We start from the raw sequence: 23,628 nt of genomic DNA, 5'->3' as shown, positions 1-23,628 counted from the left end.
CAAAATTCCATATCTCGTGCTAGGGACCTCGGAATTTAATTACGGGCATACGCCCAAGTCCCAAATCACGATACGGACTTACTAAAACTTTCAAAATACTGATCCGAGTCCGTTTACTCAAAATGTTGACCAAAGTCAACTCAGTTGAGTTTTAAAGCTCTAATTCACATTTTAATCCATTTTTCACATAAAAACTTTTTAAAAAATTTTATGGGATGTGCACGCAAGTCGGGTAATGATAAATAGTACTTTTTGAGGTCTTAGAACATAAAATTAATTATTAAATTTAGAGATGACATTTTGGGTCATCACAATTATATAAAATACTATTTATGAGATTGATAAGGAGAATTGTTTGCCTAAACCAATGAAAATTGTCAAAACTTTGTGTAGATTCAACGACGCTAATTGCCAAGGGTTATTCTTTAAAAACACAATTTCAAAATTGTGATATATATACTATTATCAATTAAAAAAGGTAATCAAATTCATTTTTTTCTGAGAAAATATGAGCAACTTGAGGTGGCATAACAATTAGTAATTAAAATTATATATCAACCATAGAGTGATAAAAATATTAAATTAATAAAATATTAATTTGATATGAGTTAGAATACCTAACCAATTGTATGTGATGAATGCAACGATCCAAACAACCTGTACAACATTCGTAAATGAGTCAATTTTAAACCAATTATCATTCATGAGACATAAACCAATGATGATATATGAGATATTATAAACATTCTAAACAAAAATCATAATTGAAAACTTTCGATTTAGTTGTTTATCAATTATCAATTATCAAATAACAGTTCTAACATCAAAAGCAAAAATTTACCAAAAACGAATACCAACAAAAAGAAGGAAGAAATAAACTAAATGTACATCAGAAGGAGAAGATTTGAGGAACAATCATGTAGCTATTTGTGATGGCAAATTGGAATAGAACATAAGGGAAAATTTTAAAAGATTGATTGGTTTGATACAATCATTCAACTAAGAGTGATAATGCACGAACATCCATTATTAAATGACTTTAAGAATATAGTACAAGATAGAAATGTACCACAAGTGACAAGCAAGTCTGCTATGTAAATGTCAGTTTATGACCAAAAAAAAAGGAAGAATAATAGCTTCTTTTATAGAAGTAGTCAGTGTAAAATTCTAGAAACATAAATTGAATCCAAAACTAAGTAAAGAGACGAAGGGGACCATACGGTCAATAAACTAAGAAGAAATAGAATAAACTAAGTTGAGATGAAATCCAAAACTAATACAAAAGGAATGTAAAGTAAAGACACGAGGACAATCCTAATACGGTCAATAAACTAAGAAGAAATTGAATCCTAAACCAAGACTAAAGAGTCAATGGAAATTGATTAAAACTGATATAAAAGAGACATAAACCGCGTAGGGAAGAATTCCAAACAATGTAAACTCTGCTCATTCTTTTCAAGAAAATAGTTATTAGAATTACATTTATATCCATCATTTAATACGAAGGATAAAAAAAGCGAACGACATTTCGATAGCGTATTCGTGCTTTAATATAGTATAGATAGATAGATAGATATAGATTAAACTTCGAAAGCTTAGCACCCCGTGATTTTCACACAGAGGCGGATCTACTAAGGCCCGTGGGAGTGATACACCACCCGCAAGTTTTGTTCGAAACCTTAACTATATATGTATGCATATCTGTAAAATCTGATAAATATTTCGAGTGCCACCCAAAGTAACAAAAGATACTAAGGTGCTTAGTGGTAAATAGCTGATAAATCCTTCTTGGCAGTGAGTAATCGAACAGTTGAGACAACACTTTTTAAAACCTTTTTAGCTTGCTGCATCACTACGTATTCTTAGTAAATTTTGACTTTAGTGTTCACTTATTTTTCTTTCTTCAATTATATTCTATTCTCCTTATTTTTCTTTATTTAATTATTGTTGACTATGAGCTCATTTGAATTGGCTTATTTTAAATATTTTTAAAGCTAAAACAACTTTTAAGCCATTTTGTAATGTTTGGATAAAGTAAAAAAGTACTTTTAAACACTTGTTTTTAAGCTAAAATGACAAAAATAAGTCAAAAGCTAGAATTCCTAACTTATGATTTTTGGTTTAAAAGTCACTTAAACAAACTCATTCAAACGGCCTCTATATCTTTCTTTGTTAGTAAATCTTGATTTTTTTTTCGGTCTCTTTGTACTATTTGTTTTTTACACCCACAATTAAAACAACATTTCCTTTTCAAAATCCTCGCTCCCATTAGAATCCCAAAGCCAAAATTAATTAAATCGATTAGTTTGGCACCCGGAGGCCGGAGCCTCCAAATCTTGGATCCGTCTTTGTCCCCACGTATCCCACAATTAAGTTATAGTAATTTCTTTTAAAAATTAAGGGCAAATATGCACCTTTCAGATAGTTCAGGGGTGAAGTTGATTTTTCTCCGACTCCCACCACAGGTTAACCTTTCGGATAGTTATAAATTATAATTAAACTTTTATAATAAATATTAATTATTAATTATTAATTTGATATAAATGATAACTAAAATATTAACTATTACTGTCAATTAAAAGAAAGTAGAAGAAAACGAAGGATGAAAAATGAAACACAAAAGAAACACAAGGGGGTGAAGGTGCATACACGTACAAACCACAGCCATTCAGTTAAAGAGTAAAGCCAAATGCAATCTCCAAGTCATCAACAATCTCATCCACTTCTGTCACTTTGCCTGCACCTACAGTAAACACTTCAATACTTCCATTCATCCTTTTACTAACTTCTTCTTCTTCTTCTTCTTCTCACTCTGCATATTCACCCCAACAAACCAACCCCATCTCCAAGTTTACACAGGTGGCATTCAAGAAACAAGAATTCTCATATTTGGTGGGAAATCAGTGGTTTTCTTTACCTTCAGTAGTACTAGTAAGTTTCACATTTTACTTCACTTCTCTTTCACAAATGCTGATAGATATGTATTTGCAGACTATAGTCCTTTTTTCTTTAATGAGACAATTTTTTTAAGCTTAAATGAGTAAAGCAAGGACGCACTTTGATTTTCTTTCCCCTAGCAAACTATAAGTTTAGCTGCATGTTAATCGAATTTGAATATTCGAAGGTTAACTAAGTTAGTTTAACTAGTCTGAGAGATTTAATGATATATATCAAAGTAATTTAATTTGTATGACTTATCAAGCTGTCTGATCATTATTTTTAAAGGTTTAAGGTGTGGATCATGTTTCTTTCCTTTTAGTCGCTTTGCGTCCTTTTAACATATTTCTTTGAGCCGAGGTTCTATCGGAAACAATCCCTCAACCTTCACAAGGTAGGGATAAGGTCTGCGTACACATTACCCTCCCCAGTCCCACTTGTGAGATTACACTGGGTTTTTTGTTGTTGTTGTTGTTGTTGTTGTTGTTGTTGTTGTTGCGTCCTTTTAGCGTAGTAATCTGAATAGGCACAAGACTGAGAAGGTAGTTTGATTTAGCAATGCATACGAAGCTTCAGTGGTAAGAAAACATCCCATTATAGATTAAATTTGGCTTATGTAATGTATTTGAATTCTCGAAGTATAGAAACATTCTTGGCGGTTTTTAAATGGAAGTATGTAATAGGGATGAAGAAAATTGTTTCCCCCCATCTTCTCTTGTCTTTTTTCCATTTTAAAGTAACAGAATACTCTTGGATTGAAACAGATGAATGCATGCCTGATGGAGTAATCTTTTCTATGAGAAAGGGCAGTTGAAGATCTTCAAATAAACCTTTTCATCTTAGAATCCGTTGAACTATCAATAAGTTTCAGCTATGCATCTATTTTCTTACAACTTCTGAAGCTGATCAGCAGCCGGGACATTGAAGAATATCCAGAAAAGCATTTCAGGAATTGGCCTTATTCTATCTCTTTTCGTTCCATTTGAACAAAGGAAGGATCCCGAAGAATCGATCTTTCTTTTCGTTATTATTCTTTCATCTCCTGTGAAGATAGAAACCGATGTGATCTACATTCTTACTAATTATAGGATCTCAGTGACTCTTTACACATAATCTTTTCCTTTCTCCAGAACCTCACCAGAACATGTGTAGAACATTGTCTTCCGTAAATTGTAGAACAGTTTTACCAAAACAAGCGTAGATACAGGAAAAGCAATGAGTCAATTTTCATTTACTTCTCCTTCGAGCTCTAATTTCACTCTCTTCTATCATTCTCAGAACCACAATTCTTCAAAGTTTCATTTTTCCGTCCCCTTCAGAACATCCCAACCATCGTCTTCACATCCTCTTTTACCTCCCTTTTGTTCCCATGAGTCATCTTCCTCATCACCACTTCTTGAAGAGAATCCAGAAACATCAAGATCTTCTTCTAAGTTTGATAGCCAAGATAGACGTTACGCTGATGAAGTTGCTGATGAGATCAGCACTACAAAGAAGTCCTTAGAAGAATTACTTGTGATTCGTAGGCCGGTGAAGGACCCTTATGGGGAAGTTGGTGATGAAAAAGGGGAAGAGATGCGTAACTTTGAGAATTCTCAAGACAGAAATGATCTCTTGGAAGAGCAGCCATCTTCCTCGTCATTTCCACTTGATGATGGACTTAGGAAATTTGCAAAGAAGATGCCAATGTTTGAGCCAAACAGGCTGGAATCAGGTTCTGGAGAGAAGCCACTTAAAGTCAATTTAGACTTAGCTCTATATAGGGCAAAGATTTTGGCTCGAAAGTATCAGTACGCAGATGCAGAGAAAATTTTGCAACAGGTAGCATTCGTCGATCCCAAAAAAAATAAAATTACCATTCCTTGTTATTTTCTCTTGATATCCAGAGGACGCTTCATTATTTGTTAATAATGTTACTGATTTCTGAATATTTTACGCATGGAGTGTATCGATGTCTGGCCAGAAGATGGGAGACCATATGTTGCTTTGGGAAAGATTTTGAGTAAGCAATCAAAATTAAATGAAGCCAGAACTGTTTACGAAAAAGGCTGCCAGGCAACACAAGGAGAAAATCCTTACATTTGGCAGGTTAGTGTTATAACAGTGTTATGAGTGTATTTAGTCTCTTATACTTCCATATTATACGTTAATCTTGAGCTAGAATAGGAATCTGTTGTAAGTTAAAAGTTTCTCTACTAGCATACTGTAATGCATAATTTGATTATCAAGTCCGTCGAATATGTTGTTTAAGCACATAGTTTTTACTTGTGTTTGATAGCAGATTTAGTACTAATGATTTACAACTTAAACAAATATCATATTCCTTGATGGAGTAAAGATCATTTATAGTATATTATGTTCCGTTTCTTAGTGATCTTTAACTTTGTACATTAAAGAAATTTGGGCATGTGGAACAGCTGATTCATATACAAACTTGACAATTTTTTGCAATTATTCACCTTGCAACGGGCAAAATCATGCCTAGTGGCGGAGCGACTCATTAGCAAGGGGAGTCAAGTGACACCCCTTCGTCAAAGAATTACACTGCGTAGATAGGTTAAATTTTTATTTTTTATATATATATACTATATGTCGACTCCCCTTGATTTCTTTGCATGCTTACTTATTTACATTTTGATTCTCCTTAGTGAAAATTCTGGCTCCGCCACTGATCATGTCTAAGGTCGTTTGGTAATGCTTCTCTTAATAAAGTTCAAAATTTCAAATACCGAAGAAGAGAATTTTCATCAGAAATCCTTGACTGTCTCCTAAGTCTTAACATGGATCAGTGGATTGGTCCTTGAGTCTGTTAGGTATTCTTAGTGGATAGAAAGAATTAATTTAAAGAGGATTCAAGGTCAGATTATCCATTTGCAAATGATGTGCCTACATTGAAAACAATATGACCTACTACATGTCTTCTTGCAACTTATCTTTTGTATCAGAAGTTCACCAAACTTACTCCTTTGGACTAGTGCTGGGCTATTCTGGAAAATAGGATGGGTAATATACGGAGAGCTAGAGAACTATTCGATGCTGCCACAGTTGCTGACAAGAAGCATATTGCAGCCTGGCATGGATGGGCAGTTTTAGAGCTGAAGCAAGGGAATATAAAAAAGGCAAGAAATCTTCTTGGAAAAGGCCTCAAGTTTTGTGGAGGTAACGAGTACGTATACCAAACTCTTGCACTCCTTGAAGCTAAAGCAAAACGATATGAAAGAGCCCGCTATTTGTTCAAACAGGCTACAAAGTGTAACCGAAAAAGTTGTGCTAGTTGGCTGGTAAGAGTTATCCAAAAACTTTAATCCGTCTTGGCTATGGTTCGTAAACATGTCTTTGGTGGATTCCTTATAGTGGTTCTGTACTCTCTTGCGTAGGCATGGGCTCAACTAGAGGCTCAGTTGGAGAATAACCGTGCTGCTAGGCAGCTGTTTGAGGTTTGTATTTTCTGAAGTTGATCTACGTTTCTATCATCATTGAGCATTTCCTATTTATTTGATGCCTTTGTTACTTTTAATTTCAATTTGTTTATTTTTCTTGTATTTGATACTCCTGACAAAGCAGAAAGCAGTTCAGGCCAGTCCAAAAAATCGGTTTGCGTGGCATGTGTGGGGAGTTTTTGAAGCTAATCTTGAAAACATTGACCAAGGAAGGAAACTTCTGACAATAGGGCATATGGTAAATCCTAGAGATCCTGTTCTTCTCCAGTCACTTGCTTTGATAGAATACAAGCACTCCAGTGCAAACCTCGCACGAGTTTTATTCCGGAGGGCATCTGAAATGGATCCAAGGCATCAACCAGTTTGGATTGTAAGACTTTTCTTTTAAATTTTAAATTTTTTCTACAGAAGTTAGAAGTAATCCTACATGTTGTTTCTTTTTCGAATGCTCTTAATTTTCAACCGAATAATCGACTGACCTCCTTTACAACCTTTGTCAAATGAAAGACTCACTAAAAGAAAGAAAGCGCTTAACATGGTATATAGAAGATGAAAGACTTAAAGAGATTACTAAATTGATGAAGCCGACAGAGCTTTTCTATTTGTTTCCATGCAACAGTCTAAGATAGTAAAACTTGTAACTTTGACAACCAAGAAAAAGGAATAATGAACAATTCAATACCTATCCTATGCATTTTTAACAGAGAGTAGTATCAGAAAATCAAGGGAGTTTCCTGGAGTGAGTAATCAATGCAAAATAATAGGGCAACAAGGAAAAGTTGAGTTTGATGAGTGAAACTACAAGTTGATAAGCCTCTATTCATGACCTATCTTTTACCTGTGCTCCATCTTTCTATAGGTTATCTTTAGTGTAGAAAAGAGAGTACGTCGAAGTTGTAGTTTCAAATCCTCTCAAGGATTGTCTTTGTTTGTCAAGATTCACTTAGGAGCCAGCTCCTCTTAATTGCAACTAATTGATTCAATCCAGCTTTCCTTTTCTTTCCCTCTGAATTTTTGTAAGCCGCATTTGTCTATTGTAGTCCTTTAGGAATCAAAGCTTTTCTTTGTAGTTTGTACTGATGCTTCACTCCCCTATTCAGTTAAGGTGGAACGTCTACTGTTTTTCTTTTCCGCTTTTGCTTTTTTCCCTTTCCGATGAGTCCATATTCATATTTTATTTTTCCCTTTTTCTAAGTGGGGGAGAAGTTTACTTCCTCCACAATTATCCATTATCGTCAACATGAATGCGCGCACCAAATGCTGTCTAAACTTGGTACTGATTTAGGCTTGGGGTTGGATGGAGTGGAAAGAAGGGAACGTTTCCACTGCTAGGGAACTATACCAGAGAGCTCTGTCGATCAATTCAACAACTGAAAGTGCTGCCCGCTGTCTTCAGGTAATGTTAATCTCAAATTAATAGTAATTTTCTAGTTTGTTTTTCCTAAAACTCATAGTTCTGGCGTGCATCTTAAACTATGGAGGTTATGTGTCCCATAGGAAATGTACTGAGTTCTTTACTAATTTGATGTGCTTTGTAGGCTTGGGGTGTTTTGGAGCAAAGAGCTGGAAATCTATCAGCTGCTCGAAGATTGTTTAGATCTTCTCTGAACATAAACTCTCAGAGCTATATAACATGGATGACATGGGCAAATTTGGAGGAAGATCAAGGTAACTCCGTTCGTGCAGAGGAAATTCGTAACCTCTACTTTCAGCAGGTAAATGAGTATTCCTCATTAATACAAGCGATTTCCTTGAACGAGCACATTTTTAGCAGTGTTCTCAATATTCATTATTTCTGCTTAATCCAACCAATAGATGTCTATGTTTACGCTTTGACAATGGTTGTGGCGTTAATCACCTATCTTAGAAGTAATAAATGGCGTTTAAGCTTCAGAAATAGAGTCATAACAAGAACCAATGAAGCTAGATAAGTTCAGTGAAGACTGAGATATGATCTCTTTTTCCCTGTGTAACAGCGTACTGAAGTTGTCGATGATGAGTCATGGATTATGGGTTTCTTAGATGTCATTGATCCGGCGATTGATAGCATAAAGAGGCTCTTGAATTTGGATCAGAACTCTTATTACAAGGTAAAAGAGTCTTCTAATACTACTGCTGGAGATGACACTGATGGGAGCGCAGAAGAATCAACCGGCTCCTCCTCGACTAACATCAGCACAGAAGAATCGGCCGGTTCCTCCTCGGCTAACAACAAGGACAATAGCATAGATACAGGAAGTGGTTTCGATTTAGATGATTTTATCCGCGAAATGCTGTCTTTGGACCCTTCAAAACTGGAAGTTCAGCTTACTACATCTCTGAAGGACCCTCCTAAGACTATCAGAACTGCTAGTGGGGTGTGGCGGCCAACGAGAAAAACTACCAGAACATCACAAAACCTTTGATTTTATGAAGTGTAGTTGTTCAAATGTATCTTCTTTATATCATAATTGGAATTGCTACATTCATTAGAGTGGTCTAATGAAGAAGTCCCGGACCACGTTTGTAAATTAGTCAGGAAAATTGAGAAGAATTGTATAATTTGATCGAGAGAAATGCAGTTCAAATTACCTAGAAATACATCTACACATAATATGAGAAGCATTGTATAATATGTTTTGTCAGAAATGCAGTTCATATTACAATAATATGCCGTCAAATCTTTTTATAACAGTCTTGTTTGTTCCGATATTTTTTGGTTGCTATAGTGAAGTGTTGTTATATATAGATGATATATATTATAACATAACATAAATATCGGTTCCGAGAAAAAATTGACTTTTATAGTTAATGACTGTTTTATAGAGATACTGTTATAAAGATGTATCACTATACTATAGGTGACAAAGGGGTGGGCCGGGCCGGGTTGATTAAAAAAGTGACCGGTCGGTCACCAATCCGGGCCGGTTACAGGTTTTTCCAAACCGGGCTTAACGGGTCCGGGACCATCCGGTCAAATATTGAACCGGAACGGTTCCGGGCCTAAGGGGCCGGGCCGAGTTTATTTATTTATTTATTTATTTTGTATAACAATCGTGAACTTTATAAAATTAAAAAAAAATCAAAAAATAGCCATTGAACCGGGTCGGGGCGGTCCGGTTAACTGGTTCCCATGTGACTTGACCATAACGGGTCGTTTCGGTCCGGTTAACCGGTACCAAAAAACTACTCGGCACATTCCGGTTCCCGTCCCAATCCAGCCCTTCCCGGCCCTTTACTATCGAGCCGGTCCGGAACCGGGCCAGCCCGGCCCGCTTGACAGCTTTAGACTATACCTAGCAATATCATTTACACTTATTATCTTCTTTGACAATTTATATAATGTGTTTCTTGAAACTAAACCCAAATAGAGGAATAAAACAAATGATATGCGTAGATGGACTATCCCTTTGTTATGGCATGTTCCTTAGATCAGAATATTGTTAGCTCTTTGATTGGGATACTATTACAATATAAAAAGATTAATTATTACACAATATTTTTTTGAATGTTAATTATTTATACAACATTTTTTTACCATAGAATTAAGACTTCCGAGTAAACAAGGAGGAGAAGAGAGGAAAGAATAATTTAATTTGTCCCATCGTCCACAGTAGAAAAAGATTTACTAACAAATTATTGATAAAATGGTAGTAACATTATTTTAAATCCAAAGGATATGGGTAGATATCACATAAAGGAAGAAAACTTTTTGAAGCCACAAATTTCACTCTCAATTTGTGCAATAGGATTGATGTTTCTTTCAATTTTATAACATTGTTCCTTTTGAAGTCCTTACAAAATATTATTGGGACCAAAGGTGAAGAAATACATTCTTTTAATGAGGTAATAAGGTTAGATATGGACAAAGGATTTCTAGTCATTGGCAGTCCAATGGCAGGGAGTCTCAGTGACAAGGTGGCAATTTTTATGGATAGCAATAACTGTGACCTGACCAATTTATATGGACCTTTAAAATTTAACAGAAGAAAAATAAGAAAAGAAACATAAAATAACAAAAACAACTCTTTGACAACAAAAGAAAAAGAATTTTTCTTTATTGATCACATAAAACTATAAATGTGAATTACCATTTAAATGATAATCATATTTCACTTTCGAGAGTCAAACAAAAAGAGTCTGAATTAGATTTCATACGACATATCAATATTTCTTTATGTATAATTAATATTTCAAGAAAATAAAAATAAAATCTTGATTTTTTCAACATTGTTTCTCAAATCTCCAAGTTTTATTTTAAAAAGTCAGAGTTCTTAATGTTAGATGTCACTCAAAAATTTGGTCTCATAGACATTCAAAACAAAATTACAAGGTCTCTTCACATGATTTAGCATATAATTCAGCTAAAATAAAACAGAAGTATAATAATACGAATTTCTAAAAATAGAGACTGCCTTGAATAAATTAAGGTTTTAATTTATATACAGTGACAAGAACTTTTACACTATCAATATAATTTGCCTTGTCCTAGTAGGTTATTTGCCTTATTTTTCATGTTCCTAATTTTACTTGTTAAAGATAATTACTAGCAATTATCTTTTAAGTGATAATGTAAAGTTGTTTACGCTTTTGGTGTTTAGAAGTTAAACTCATTACAACAACAACAATAACAACGAACACAACGTAATTCTACAAGTGGGGTCTGGGAAGGCTAATGCGTACGCAGACTTTATCCTTACTTTAAAAAGGTAGAGAGTTTATTTCCGATAGACCTCGGCTCAAGAAGTTAAACTCATTTATTAAAAAAGTGAGAAACATATACGCATCTAGATTAGTCGGACCAATAGATTCCGGATACTTGAAAAAATAAAAGGTCTAGCACATAAGGAAAAGAACATGCAAGTAGGCAACCACAGCCATACAATGAGTGAGAGGCTATCTATCTGCTATGATCCATAATCTCATCCATTTTCTTCCCTCCATCCATTTTGTCCTACTCATCCCCTTATACCTTCCATATTTCTTAAACTTCCACACCAAATACCACATTCTTCTGCTGCATTTCTAAAAAGAACAATGGCTTCGGCTGCTCTCACAGTAGCCAACTCTTCTCTCCAGGTCCTTCTTTCACTTACTCATATAATTAATATTGTTCCTTTTTTCTTGTTATTGTCTGCCGGTAACAGCTTCTCTACCTTCACAAAGGAGGGGGTAAGGTGTGCGTATACACTGTACCCTCCCGAGACACCACTTTGTGGGATTGCGCTGGTTTTTTTTTTTTGTTGTTGTTGTTTCTTGTTATTAACTTGATCAATGAACATTTTTGTTGAGTTCATGTTTGTTGTATTGATGAAAATGCAGGTCAGCAACAAAGGATTCTCTGAATTCTCAGGGCTGCGTACCTCATCAGCTATTCCATTTGGAAGAAAAACTAATGATGACTTGCTCTCTGTTGTTGCTTTCCAAACCTCTGTTGTGAGTACTATTATTGCATTTTTATCTTTGAATGATTGAGTTTAATAACTTATTCAAGCATAACGATATCAGATAAATTATAAGATAAGTACAAGCATATATGACAAGCATTAATTGGTAACTTAACAACCGTGGTAACTAATCTGCTATCACATGTTAAACTATAATAATAGTGTAACACAGTGTATATTACTTAAATCCAATAAAATAAGAGAAAGAAGAAGAAAATAAGAATATGTATACTTCATGTCTATTGTGATTAAGGAATAAGTCTCTAACTGTTAGTCTTCTTGATAGTACTTGAAATCCAATGGCTAAGTAGAGCTGAAAAGTTTGAGGTACTTCTATATTCTTGCTAATGCTCAAGTAAGTGCAATTCTTGTGCTCTAATGTTAGCAAAGAGAGTTAGAAATAGATCTTTAGAAGAAAAAGAAAATGGCCCCTCACAAAATCTTGATGCAAATTGGTAATTGCATAAGTTTGAAGGAAGAACAGACACTACTCTTAAAGAGAATTTAAACCACATAAATTAATGATAACATTGTATAACATCTAAATTGTACTTCCACAATTTTGATTTTTGGTCGTTGTATAACAAGATATTTGCTTGTCATTGCCCCTCCTTTTATCTTTCATGAGCCGAGAGTCTTCGGAAAACAGTCTCTCTACCTTCTAAAGGTAGGGGTAAGGTCTGCGTACACACTACCTTTCCCGGACCCCACTTGTGGGAATTCACTGTGTTTTTTGTTGTTGTTGTTGTTATTGTTGTTGTTGTTGTTATTGTATAACAAGTGATTTCTTGTGATAATTACATGGAATTGGATTTATAAACTGTAGATTGGAGGAGGGAACAACAAGAGGGGAGTAGTGGAGGCCAAGTTGAAAGTGGCCATCAATGGATTTGGAAGAATTGGAAGGAATTTCTTGAGGTGTTGGCATGGTAGGAAAGACTCTCCCCTTGATGTCATTGCCATCAATGACACTGGTGGTGTCAAGCAAGCCTCTCACCTTCTCAAATATGACTCCACCCTTGGCATCTTTGATGCTGACGTCAAGCCCGTCGGCACTGACGGCATCTCCGTCGACGGAAAAGTCATCCAAGTCGTCTCCAACCGCAACCCCGTCAACCTCCCCTGGGGGTAAGTTCTTTCATACTAACATGTAATGAAAGGATTTAAGTTATATACATTCATATATATATATATTGTAAGGAAATTTATATCTTAACGGTAACTTAACCGGCTATAGTAAGTTAGTTATCCTCTTTTCTCGAGTTAAAAAAATTTACCTTACTATTTGTTGTCATCTATAATTGGTTTCTAAGTATGGATAGTGTAAAAGATTCATTATACTTTCAATGTACAAAAATTTGAATTATCACAAAATAGCAATCCATTTGTTCTTAGTGTGATTAATGCAATATGTGTGGTCCAAGCACAACTTGGACGAGCATTGCAAGTGATTGTCATTATGCTGAGAACAAAAAACAAAAATATGAAACAGTAGTTCTAAGTTTTAACATTGTCCAACAGTGAGTAGCTAGAAATGAATCATGATAACATGCTTAACTTAGCTCATGTACTGTCTAGTATAATACTAGCTTGTGATATCTGGTCAACCTCTAACAGCTACTAAAGGGCAGTCCGTTGCACTAAGCTCCCGCTATGCGCGGGGTCCGGGGAGGGACCGGACCACAAGGGTCTATTGTACGCAGCCTTACCCTTTCTGCAAGATATTGTTTCCACGGCTTGAACCCGTGACCTCCTGGTTACATGGCAACAACTTACCAGTTACGCCAAGGCTCCCCTTCAACCTCTAACAGCTACTAATGTTCAAAATGTTTGTGTAATGTGTTCAGAGATCTTGGGATTGACTTGGTAATAGAAGGTACCGGAGTGTTTGTCGACAGAGAAGGTGCCGGAAAACACATCCAGGCCGGAGCCAAGAAGGTGCTCATCACCGCTCCCGGAAAAGGTGACATCCCCACATATGTTGTTGGTGTCAATGCTGATCTCTACAACCCTGATGAACCAATCATCAGCAATGCCTCTTGCACCACCAACTGCCTTGCTCCTTTTGTCAAGGTTCTTGACCAAAAATTCGGTAATACACCTTTATCTAGTTATACACGAGCATTACTGTCTTTTACTGTCAGTGCATATAACTTAAATTCATAAACTAATATTTTTTCTTGCATAGGCATTATCAAGGGAACCATGACAACTACTCACTCTTACACTGGTGACCAAAGGCTTCTTGATGCGAGCCACAGGGACCTTAGACGTGCACGAGCTGCAGCCCTCAACATAGTTCCAACCTCAACTGGTGCTGCTAAGGCCGTGGCCCTTGTCCTCCCAAGCCTTAAGGGGAAGCTCAACGGCATTGCCCTCCGTGTGCCAACCCCTAACGTCTCTGTCGTGGACCTTGTCGTTCAAGTCACCAAGAAGACATTTGCTGAGGAAGTGAATGCTGCATTTAGGGAGGCTGCTGACAAGGAGCTCAAAGGCATTCTCGATGTCTGCGATGAACCACTCGTGTCGGTCGACTTCCGGTGCAGTGATGTGTCATCAACTGTTGATGCTTCACTTACTATGGTCATGGGAGATGACATGGTTAAGGTTATTGCTTGGTATGACAATGAATGGGGTTACTCACAGAGGGTGGTTGATCTTGCTGACATTGTTGCAAACCAGTGGAAATGAAATATGAAATAACAGTACTGCTAAATAGTTGCTTAAAATTTTTCCACTGCTTGTAGATTATTATTCCTTTTTGAAAATTGTAATGAGAACCAAAACAATTTTCCACCTTGTGAAATCTCAGCTTCAATAAAAGTTTCCTTCTTGTCTTTATACAATCTGATTTTGATTCTGCTTATACTTATTACAAGATATTCTGTAGTTCTAACATCATGCAATCAGGTGATGAATAGCCTAAGTACTGAAGAAGAAACTTATTATACTCATTGGTAACAACAACAAAGACACAGTTAACTTATAACTAGAAAAGAAAAGAAGATGTTTTCAGCATGCTCCTGAACTTTTTTCTGATTTCAGAAGAGCATCTCTACCTCTTGCCTATCTCACCTCCTTCCTTCAGCTGGGTGAGCCTTCGCTTTTTGGATCGTCTTCTGCCCCACTTGAGGAGGTCAATCTTAAGTGTTGGAAGCTACTGCTAAGGGACTCCCACTCATCTAGAAAGGATAGGCAATTGAGAGAGAAGTTGCTTCACACCTGGCCATATCGAGGGAATGAAAATGAACGGGGCAGCCCGGTGCACTAAGCTCCTGCTATACGTGGGGAACCGGGAAGGGCCGAACCACAAGGGTCTATTGTACTCAGCCTTACCCTGCATTTCTACCAGAGGCTGTTTACACGGCTCGAACCCTGGTCACATGACAGCATCTCTGATAGAGTACAATTTAGAAACAGTTTCAGTGATGTTCATTCTTTCAGCTCCAGAATATGCCGAGCAAGCAACCCCAACTTGAAGTATAGAAACCAGACACTCCTTATTCTGGTACATACTTGTGTTTTGACCTCCATTCTCTTCATTACTTCCGGAAATAAGGGATGGTTCTATGACTTCTGTAGCTCCATTAAGCAACGCATACTTAGCAAAACTCGGCAGGTCTAAACCATCCCTAAACATTCCATCTGTTGGCCTTTTTCCTGTGAACATTTCAAGCAAGAGGATTCCGAAGCTGTATACATCACCACAAGTCGATAGCTCGCTGCCCATCCCATATTCTACAATTCACAAAACAAAATAAGGAACTTTAGTTTCTTAATAGGAGCATAACTTAGTAGGACTTGATTTTATAAAAGTAAATAGTTTGCAACAAGTTTCTTGTTGTAGAGAAAAACAATGAATGAGAGAAACAGTTACCTGGAGCAGTGTAACCAATAGTTCCTCTAACAAGACTAGAGCTTCCCTCTGAAACAGAAGAATTTTGTGCAGTTGGTTGAAGGAATTTTGCCAAACCAAAATCACCAATATGACCAACCAATCTATCGTCTAGAAGAATGTTGCTTGGCTTGAGATCACAGTGAATTATCGGAGTCTCACAGTGGTGATGAAGATAATCGATTGCAGAAGCAACATCAATAGCAATGTTGAGCCTTTGAAGAATATTCAACTTTTTTGATTCTGCCAGATTTGCATCTTCACTTGGACTCGGATGCAACCAGTCTTCGAGGCTGCCATTAGCCATAAACTCGTAAACCAAAGCCTTGAATTCATTCCCTTGATAGTCAGTTCCTGAACAAGCTGTGAGAACCTTGACCAAATTCCGATGTCTTATGTTTCTCAAGACTTCACATTCAGCCATAAAGCTTTTGGAAGCTCCATGTCGCGAGAGGTTTAATACTTTCACTGCGACGACTATTCCTCCATCAAGAGTTCCTTTATACACAGATCCATAGCTACCAGCACCAATCAAGTTGTCTTCAGAGAATCCATTAGTAGCTTGAAGCAAACTTTGGTAAGAAACATTTATGAGAGATTCGCCAAATGAGCTCAAAACAGGCCCCTTTTTGGGTTTCTTGAACAAGAAAAAAAATAGTAAAGTGACTAGAATGGTAAGTCCTAGTATACCAACGACAATAGAGATCACAATCTTGAGGATAAACCTCGAACCAAGTTTTTTTGATCTTTTGATGTCGCACTCCGGAAGATGTATGTTAGGCACACCCCCACAAAGTTTTGGATTTCCAATTACTGATATTACACTTGCATTCTTAAAGATGCCTTCATTTGGTAACATTCCTTCGAAACCATTGAACGACAAATTAAGGAGTTGAAACTTAAAATCTTCCAAGTAATTTGGTACTTGACCAGACAAGTTATTCCTAGAAAGGTCTAAAACATGGAGACCTCTCAAAGAACTGAAAGAAGGTGGAATAATTCCTTGAAAAGAGTTTCCTTTCATGTCTAAGACTTCAAGTCTCACACAGCTACCAATGGTACTTGGTATTTTGCCAGTCAAGTTGTTCTCGGAAACATTGAGATACTCGAGATTTCTCATGTTTCCAGCTTCGAGAGGAATGAAACCATCTAAATGGTTCTCAGAAATATCTACAGCAACTAAGGAAGAGAGAGCAAAAAGTTCCTTAGGTATTTGTCCTAACAGGTTATTTTGAGCAACATATATTTCAATCAAATTATTGCAATTTCCTAAACTTGCTGGTATCTCACCCGTAAGATCATTATCGTGAAAAAGAAGGATGGTTACTACACTCAGATTTCCTAGAGATGATGGAATATTCCCAGAAAATCTATTCTGAGACAAATCCAAAATCTGCAAGTTTTTAACTTTTCCAAGATTGGTTGGAATAGTACCAGTGAGTAAGTTTTCCCTCACCTGAAATTCTTCCAAGTTGATGAAATTTCCAATCTCAGCCGGTATGTTACCACGTATTTTGTTGTATGACAACTGCACAACCTGAAGCTCATTTGAGAGATTTCGGAAGGATAAAGGCAGAATTCCTCCAAAACTATTGAACTGCATCTCCAAAATTCTGAAACTAGATGCATTTGTCAAAGAGGAGATGAAACTTAAGTCATCTAGTTCTCCAGTTCCAAGATAATTCCCTGGAATGGTTAACTGTTGAAGCTCATTCAGGTTTTCAAGACTTGGTACACTTCCTGTAAGTTGATTACCTCCCGCAAGAAAATACACTAACTTTGATGAATTGGACAATGAAGATGGTATTGATCCAGAAATATTGTTCCCACCAATTATAAATAGTTCAAGATTCGGGAGGGTGATTCCCAAACTTGAAGGAAGAGTACCTTGAATTTGGTTTATTCCAACATCAAATGTTGTCATGGAAGAGATGTTGAAGATTGCATAAGGAATGGTACCTGTCAAATTGTTTGCAGCTATTCCTAAACTTTTTAAGTTTTTTAGCTGCCCGAGTGAGTCAGGGATTTTCCCTTGAAGATTATTCAATGGTGCATAGAATCCTTTCAACGATGTTAAGTTTCCAAAAGAAGAAGGGATTTCACCTGTCAAGTTGTTTCGAGTGAGTAAAAAGTATTCGAGTTTGGACAATGAGCCTAGCTGGGGAGGAAGACTTCCGACTAACTTGTTACCTCCAAGGACAAGAGATACAAGATTTGTGCACCTTGATAAATTTGAAGGAATATCACCATGAAATGAGTTGTTGCCAAGATTCAATCGTTGTAGCCTTCTCAAACGACCTATCTCCGAGGGGATTTCACCACGGAAGCTATTGTTTGACAGGTATAGAGACCTGAGAAAACTCATGTTGCCAATAAAGGGCGACAAGGGACCATCTAGATTTTGGTTCGCGAGGTTTAGTTGAATGACTCTCATGTGTTTACGTCCACAAGTAATACCAGGCCACTGGCAAAAGTGTGTGGATACATTCCATGGTTTCATATATCCAAAAGGATCCTTTATTGCTCTCCTGAATACAAGTAGTGCTTGTTGGTCTGTGTCATTGCCATGACACAATGCCACAGAAATACAAAGAAAACTTGTAATGAAGAATAGAAGGGAAAATTTACTAGTTACTGACTGATAGAAGGAGAACAATGCTGAATCCATATGCGAATGCCAAAGCATAACAAATTTGGTGGTGTTTTTCTCTCTGAACACTTGAGAATAAATAGAGGAGGCTAGCAAGCTACACAGCTTAGCATGGAGTCCATTACTTAAATGGTCGCTCAACTATCTGAAATTATCAAGTAAAGTCATCTTTTTTTCGTTTGTAAGTCTCTTAACTTTGCCTATAGCACTCAGAAGTTCACTTAATAAAAAAAAATTATTCTATAGGTAAGTTCATAATATATTAAAAAGAAAATAAATTATAATATTAAAAAGTTAAAAAAATAAAAAGAAGACAAGTAATTTAGAGGGTAAAATAGGTATTTGGCAATCAAAAGTTTGAGAAATTTAGTTGAGGACCTTATGAGTGCTATAGGCATAGTTAAGTGATTTTCCTGTTACAAACGAAAGAAAGATGACTTTAGTAGGTAATTTCGGATAGTTCAGGAGTAATGCACTCCTTAGCATGAAATAAATGATGTTATTAGAGGCAATTGCAGACCGGTCATATTGTAACTTACAGATGCATAAATGACCAACTGTATTTCTTCTGTTGACTATGGTGTAATTCCCAAAGTCAAGCTATTAGAATCTGCTAAAACTTGTTTTCAACTTGTTTTAAAAAAGTTTAACTTGATTATTACTTAACTAATGATAAGTTGACTATGATGTAATTCCCAAAGTCAAGCTTTCATATCTGCTAAAACTTGTACTCAACCTTGTTTTTAAAGTAGTTTAACTTGATTATCACTTTTTAAATTGGTCAAACACTAAGCTCTATACAATACATATGCATAAATGGACAGCTGATATTGTTATTTTATAGAGCTATTTGTACTTAATAAACATGGATTAGTTTAACAACAACTCCTTTTTTATTACTTGTACTGTAAACAAAGAACACTATAGCAGAGTGTGAGGATTGTCTAAACACCTTTTTTTGTTGGGTTTTTTTCACTTTTAGTACGCGCCAAAAACTATTTACACTCGCTAGCCGAAAAAATGTATAAAATTTGTATTATCTTTGTATATAACATACAGAATGTATATATATATACAAAAAATATACAATTTTTCGGCTATTTGAGAGCGGCTATATAGTATCATTTTCCCTTTTTTGTTCTCTATGATTTGGCCTTTTTCAGATTTGTTAAGTTCAAAATCTCTCTCTATTTCCTCTTATCTCAGTTTCTCCAAATTCTTACTTCAATGAGTGACGCACTGTCTCATTTTGTTTTTTGGTAATAATTCTTATATCCTATTTATTATTAATGTAAAAGTACTTTGCCCCTTTTTAATATTAAGCTCTTCTAATAAATAATTTATCATAATGTCATTATTAATTAATAAATGAGACCTAAGGAGAGGTCTATGTTTTTTGTTCTCCTTTTCTTCCTCTTTTTTTGTTCAGTTTTAGTGATTTCTGTTTTCTGTTGATTTTTTTTTTAATCTAAAAATGATATCCAGAAACTGAATTTCCATGGTAAGAATCTGATAGATTTTCTCTGTTCCCGAATTACGGGATCACTTTTAGCGCCAAAGATAGAGATACTAGAAGGAAATATCAAAATTAATCTGAACATGAGATATCCTCAGGGGCGGAGGGAGTGTAGAAGATACGAGTTCGGCCGAACCCGGTAACTTTGGTCCAAATCATATATTTGTCTAAAGAAATTTATTAAATATGTACAAATTATTAATTTAGAATCTACTAACTTTAAAAGATTTGGAATCCCGAATCCATATGTTTTAAATCCTGGCTCCGCTTCTCGATATCCTTTATCCTAATTCCTAACAATAATTAGATTTAACAATTGGGTTTGGTAACAAGTTGTAATGTATGAATTAATAATACAAGAAGTGTAATGTGGGAGTTATGTGGGAGTAAATAGATTTATCCTTATTGAATGTTTAGTTTGTATATTACAAATTAATATATGATATATAATTTAAATTATTTAAATACTTTTTAAACAAAATAGAAATTTTCTTACGAGTATAAGATGTTGGTTCAGGCCCTGGACCGGCCCGGGACCGCGGGCCAAACGGCTAAACGGGCCAGGACCGTTTGGCCCAGTTTTAGCGGGCCTGGTCAGGTCTCGTGGGCCGGTCCTATGATTTGGGCCCGTCAGGCCCAGGACCGTTTGGCCCGCCAGGGCCCGGGACCGACCCGGTCCCTTAGCGAGCCAAACGGTCCCAACGGCTATTTTTTTTTTAAAAAAAAAAATAGCCGTTGGGCTGTCAAAAATAGTCGTTGGCTATTTATAAAATAGCCATTTAACTCCCCTCCCCCCAACTTTGTTTTAATCCCAAACTTTTTATAATTACACTTTTTTCCTATTTTCAACTATAAATACCCCATCATTATTTTATTTTTCTTACAAAATCATCAATCTATCACAATCTCTCTCTAATTTACTTCTATAATTGCTACTATTGCTTACTTTATTGTTACAATTTGTGAAACAATTGTGAAGTTGGTGAATTAAAATCTTCAACAATAATCAATTTCCAACAAGTTGTTCGTCAATTCGGTAAACTCGTTCCAACTCTTAAGTTTTAATATTATAATTTTGTTTGTTTTATTTACTTTGCTTGATTAATTAAGATGGCTTATTCCTTAAAAAATATGTTTAGTAAAAATAAGAAAAAATCGAAGAGTGGTGAATCTAGTGGCCAATCTGTTCCTCCTCCACTCCCCCCGGCTCCCCGACCCAAACCTGTTACCCGTCCTACACCTCCTATTCTTGATAGCGATAATAGTTTATTATAATTTACCGAGAGTCAATTTTGCCATAATATTGCACCCGGTGAACAATTAAACCATGAATATATGAATGCTCTTTATGGTAATCCAACTATTGATGAAAATGATGATGAAGAAATAGATTTTGATGAAACGCAACCGGATGACGATACACCCACTAGTCCTGCTCCTGAAGTTAACCCAACTAATAATAATCCAGATGATCCCCCGTCTGACCCTCCTATTAGTGCCCCTACCTTTTCTAGACAACCTTTTAAACGGGCAGAAACATCTCTTGTTTGGTAATTTTTTACTCAACTAAGAGAAAAAAATAGGGCTAAGTGTAAAACTTGTGGCAAATAGTTAGTTTTTCAATATGTTGGAAGTCGGGAGGGGACGGAAAGTTTGACTAGACACATATTGCTACACCCTCAAGATAAAACTAGATATTTTCGTATGAAAGTTTTGGCTGAGGGAACAAGTGCACCTAGTCAGGCTGACCTTAGTACCGGGTCAAATCAATTTCAACCGGGAATTAACACTGTTACCGGTGGTATTTTATATTATGATCCAAAAAAAGATCGAGAAGAATTGGCAAAAATGATTACTGTTATGTGCTTACCCTATAGTTTTCCTTCTAACCCCCACTTTGTGCATTATATTAGAAAAGTTTATAATCCGACCTATAAAGGTTTTTCTCGCACAACCATAAAGAGTGATATTTATAAATATAAACATGAATATGAACAATATTTGTGCTATTTATTTACTCATATAAATTATCGTTTTGCTTTTACAACTGATATTGGTAGAAGTGGTAATGACTGTGATTACCTTACTGTTACCAGTCATTGGATTGATGAGCATTGGATAATGCAAAAGCGCATTATTGCTTATAGAATAATTAATTCACGTCACACAGGGCAGTTTATTTCTAGCACGATTGCGGATATTTGTAGATATTTTTGCATTAGTGATAAAATAATATCAGTTTCAATGGATAATGCTACTAGTAACACAAATGTTGTAGCCTTGCTTACCACTACACTAAGTCCTGTATTTAGTAACATTTTTCATGTTAGATGTATTTGTCATATTTACCATTTAATTGTGGGTGATGGTATGCGAATTTTAAATGTTGAAATTGAAAAGGTTAAAATGGCTCTTAATTGGTTTTTTTATTCAAACCGTAGAAGTAGACTTAGAGAATATTTTAAAAGATGCGATGAATTTGGCCTAAGAGAAAGAAAGGTTCCTAAACCTAGTCCAACTAGATGGAATTACATGTACGAAAGTTTAGTTGTTGCATATGAATATAGAAACCCCATAAACTCAACGTTTAATGCTCATGTAAGTGATGATGATGAGCACCTTACAAATGCGGATTGGGCTAATGTTAAAATGCTTGTAGATTTTTTAGAAAAATTTCATATTGCTACAAATAAATTTTCTGGGCAATATTATCCTACTATTTCTAACTGTTTAGTTTATATTGCAGAACTTGCAAATTTGTTTGATCATTTTTTAGAGGGTGGGAAAATTTATCAACTTGCTATTGATTCCATGAGAAAAAAATTTAAAAAATATTTTTTCCCTATTCTCCCTATTTATGGTATTGCTGCATTGTTAAATCCTACTATGAAATTAGGAGGTCCTCAATTTTGGTATGAAACTGTTTATAATGGTTTAGCACTTGAAGATGAAGAGTTGTCTAAACTTCCGAACGCAATAGCCTCAATTAAAATAAATGTTCAAACTATTTATAATGCTTATCAAGTTGCATTAGATCATGCTAGACCAAATGTTCCAACTCCTTCTTCTTCTAGTTCTCAATCATCTAAAAGAACTGCGGGAGTAAGAGCACTTAGTGTTTGGGCAGGGTTCAGGGGTTCTCAAGGTTCTAGTACTAGTGATTTTTCACAACTAAATGAGCTTGAAGTTTATTTGTCACAGGGAATTGAGGAAGTGAATCCCGACGGCTCCTTTAATATTTTGGAATGGTGGAAGGACAAAGAAAAATACTTTCCGATTCTTTCAAGGATGGCCCGAGATATTTTAACTATTCAAGCTTCAACAGTGGCATCAGAGAGCGCTTTCAGTCAAGCAAGACTTCAACTCGGTGATTATAGAGCGTCTATGAGGGAGAGCTTGGAAAAATCAATACTTTTCAGAGATTGGATCCGTTCGGAAAGAAGAAATTTTGGACTTGCTGAATCACAACCAGAGGTAGACGAAACTTAAGAAGAAATGCTAGCTAAACCTGCGGAGGATGATGCTTCGCCTGGAAGCGGTGATGACCAAGCTTCATTTTCGCCACCACCAACGAAAATTTCTCCGGACCTTGAAGGATTTATGAAATTTGTAAGAGATACCATGTAAATTAATATGTAACTTGTATTTTGGCACATCTTGATTAGTTTCCTTTTCTTCTCAATGGTGGTATTAGCACCTTGTTGTGCTCATTCCATAGGGGGAGGAAGACTAAGAAAGATATTGCCATGATTTTTAATGCTATA

General features: G+C 35.9%; 3 protein-coding genes across 3 annotated transcripts; 2 read left to right on the top strand and 1 right to left on the bottom strand.

The window, feature by feature from the left end:
- The first annotated feature begins 2,651 nt into the window (after window positions 1–2,651).
- Window positions 2,652–8,955, top strand: LOC107778023 (protein high chlorophyll fluorescent 107). Its single transcript, XM_016598538.2, has 9 exons — window positions 2,652–2,931; window positions 3,702–4,758; window positions 4,882–5,025; window positions 5,913–6,218; window positions 6,315–6,374; window positions 6,502–6,747; window positions 7,663–7,773; window positions 7,916–8,092; window positions 8,354–8,955. The coding sequence occupies exons 2-9, from the start codon at window positions 4,153–4,155 to the stop codon at window positions 8,780–8,782; spliced, it is 2,079 nt and encodes a 692-aa protein (XP_016454024.1). The 5' UTR covers window positions 2,652–2,931; window positions 3,702–4,152; the 3' UTR covers window positions 8,783–8,955.
- A 2,190-nt stretch (window positions 8,956–11,145) lies between these two features.
- Window positions 11,146–14,646, top strand: LOC107777241 (glyceraldehyde-3-phosphate dehydrogenase A, chloroplastic-like). The gene is made up of 5 exons (XM_016597540.2): window positions 11,146–11,435; window positions 11,679–11,792; window positions 12,630–12,931; window positions 13,651–13,895; window positions 13,992–14,646. Exons 1-5 carry the CDS (start codon window positions 11,394–11,396, stop codon window positions 14,492–14,494), a joined length of 1,206 nt encoding a protein of 401 aa, XP_016453026.1. The 5' UTR covers window positions 11,146–11,393; the 3' UTR covers window positions 14,495–14,646.
- A 396-nt stretch (window positions 14,647–15,042) lies between these two features.
- On the bottom strand, window positions 15,043–18,328 carry LOC107775605 (uncharacterized). Its single transcript, XM_075246094.1, has 2 exons — window positions 15,681–18,328; window positions 15,043–15,541 (listed from the first exon to the last, which is right to left on the bottom strand). The coding sequence occupies exons 1-2, from the start codon at window positions 18,196–18,198 to the stop codon at window positions 15,183–15,185; spliced, it is 2,877 nt and encodes a 958-aa protein (XP_075102195.1). The 5' UTR covers window positions 18,199–18,328; the 3' UTR covers window positions 15,043–15,182.
- Window positions 18,329–23,628: the final 5,300 nt, after the last annotated feature.

The sequence above is a fragment of the Nicotiana tabacum genome, chromosome 23, assembly GCF_000715075.1.
Source record: "Nicotiana tabacum cultivar K326 chromosome 23, ASM71507v2, whole genome shotgun sequence".
Classification (NCBI taxonomy): domain Eukaryota; kingdom Viridiplantae; phylum Streptophyta; class Magnoliopsida; order Solanales; family Solanaceae; genus Nicotiana; species Nicotiana tabacum.
This window is presented reverse-complemented; position numbering and strand designations above follow the sequence as displayed.

Coding starts and splice junctions, on each gene's coding strand:
- LOC107778023 (XM_016598538.2), top strand. CDS start 4,153: ATGAGTCAATTTTCATTTACTTCTCCTTCGAGCTCTAATTTCACTCTC. Junction 4,759..4,881: donor CAGAGAAAATTTTGCAACAG/GTAGCATTCGTC, acceptor TTACGCATGGAG/TGTATCGATGTCTGGCCAGA. Junction 5,026..5,912: donor AAAATCCTTACATTTGGCAG/GTTAGTGTTATA, acceptor CCTTTGGACTAG/TGCTGGGCTATTCTGGAAAA.
- LOC107777241 (XM_016597540.2), top strand. CDS start 11,394: ATGGCTTCGGCTGCTCTCACAGTAGCCAACTCTTCTCTCCAG. Junction 11,793..12,629: donor TTGCTTTCCAAACCTCTGTT/GTGAGTACTATT, acceptor TATAAACTGTAG/ATTGGAGGAGGGAACAACAA. Junction 13,896..13,991: donor GGTTCTTGACCAAAAATTCG/GTAATACACCTT, acceptor TTTCTTGCATAG/GCATTATCAAGGGAACCATG.
- LOC107775605 (XM_075246094.1), bottom strand. CDS start 18,198: ATGAAACCATGGAATGTATCCACACACTTTTGCCAGTGGCCTGGTATT. Junction 15,542..15,680: donor TATTGGTTACACTGCTCCAG/GTAACTGTTTCT, acceptor TGTGAATTGTAG/AATATGGGATGGGCAGCGAG.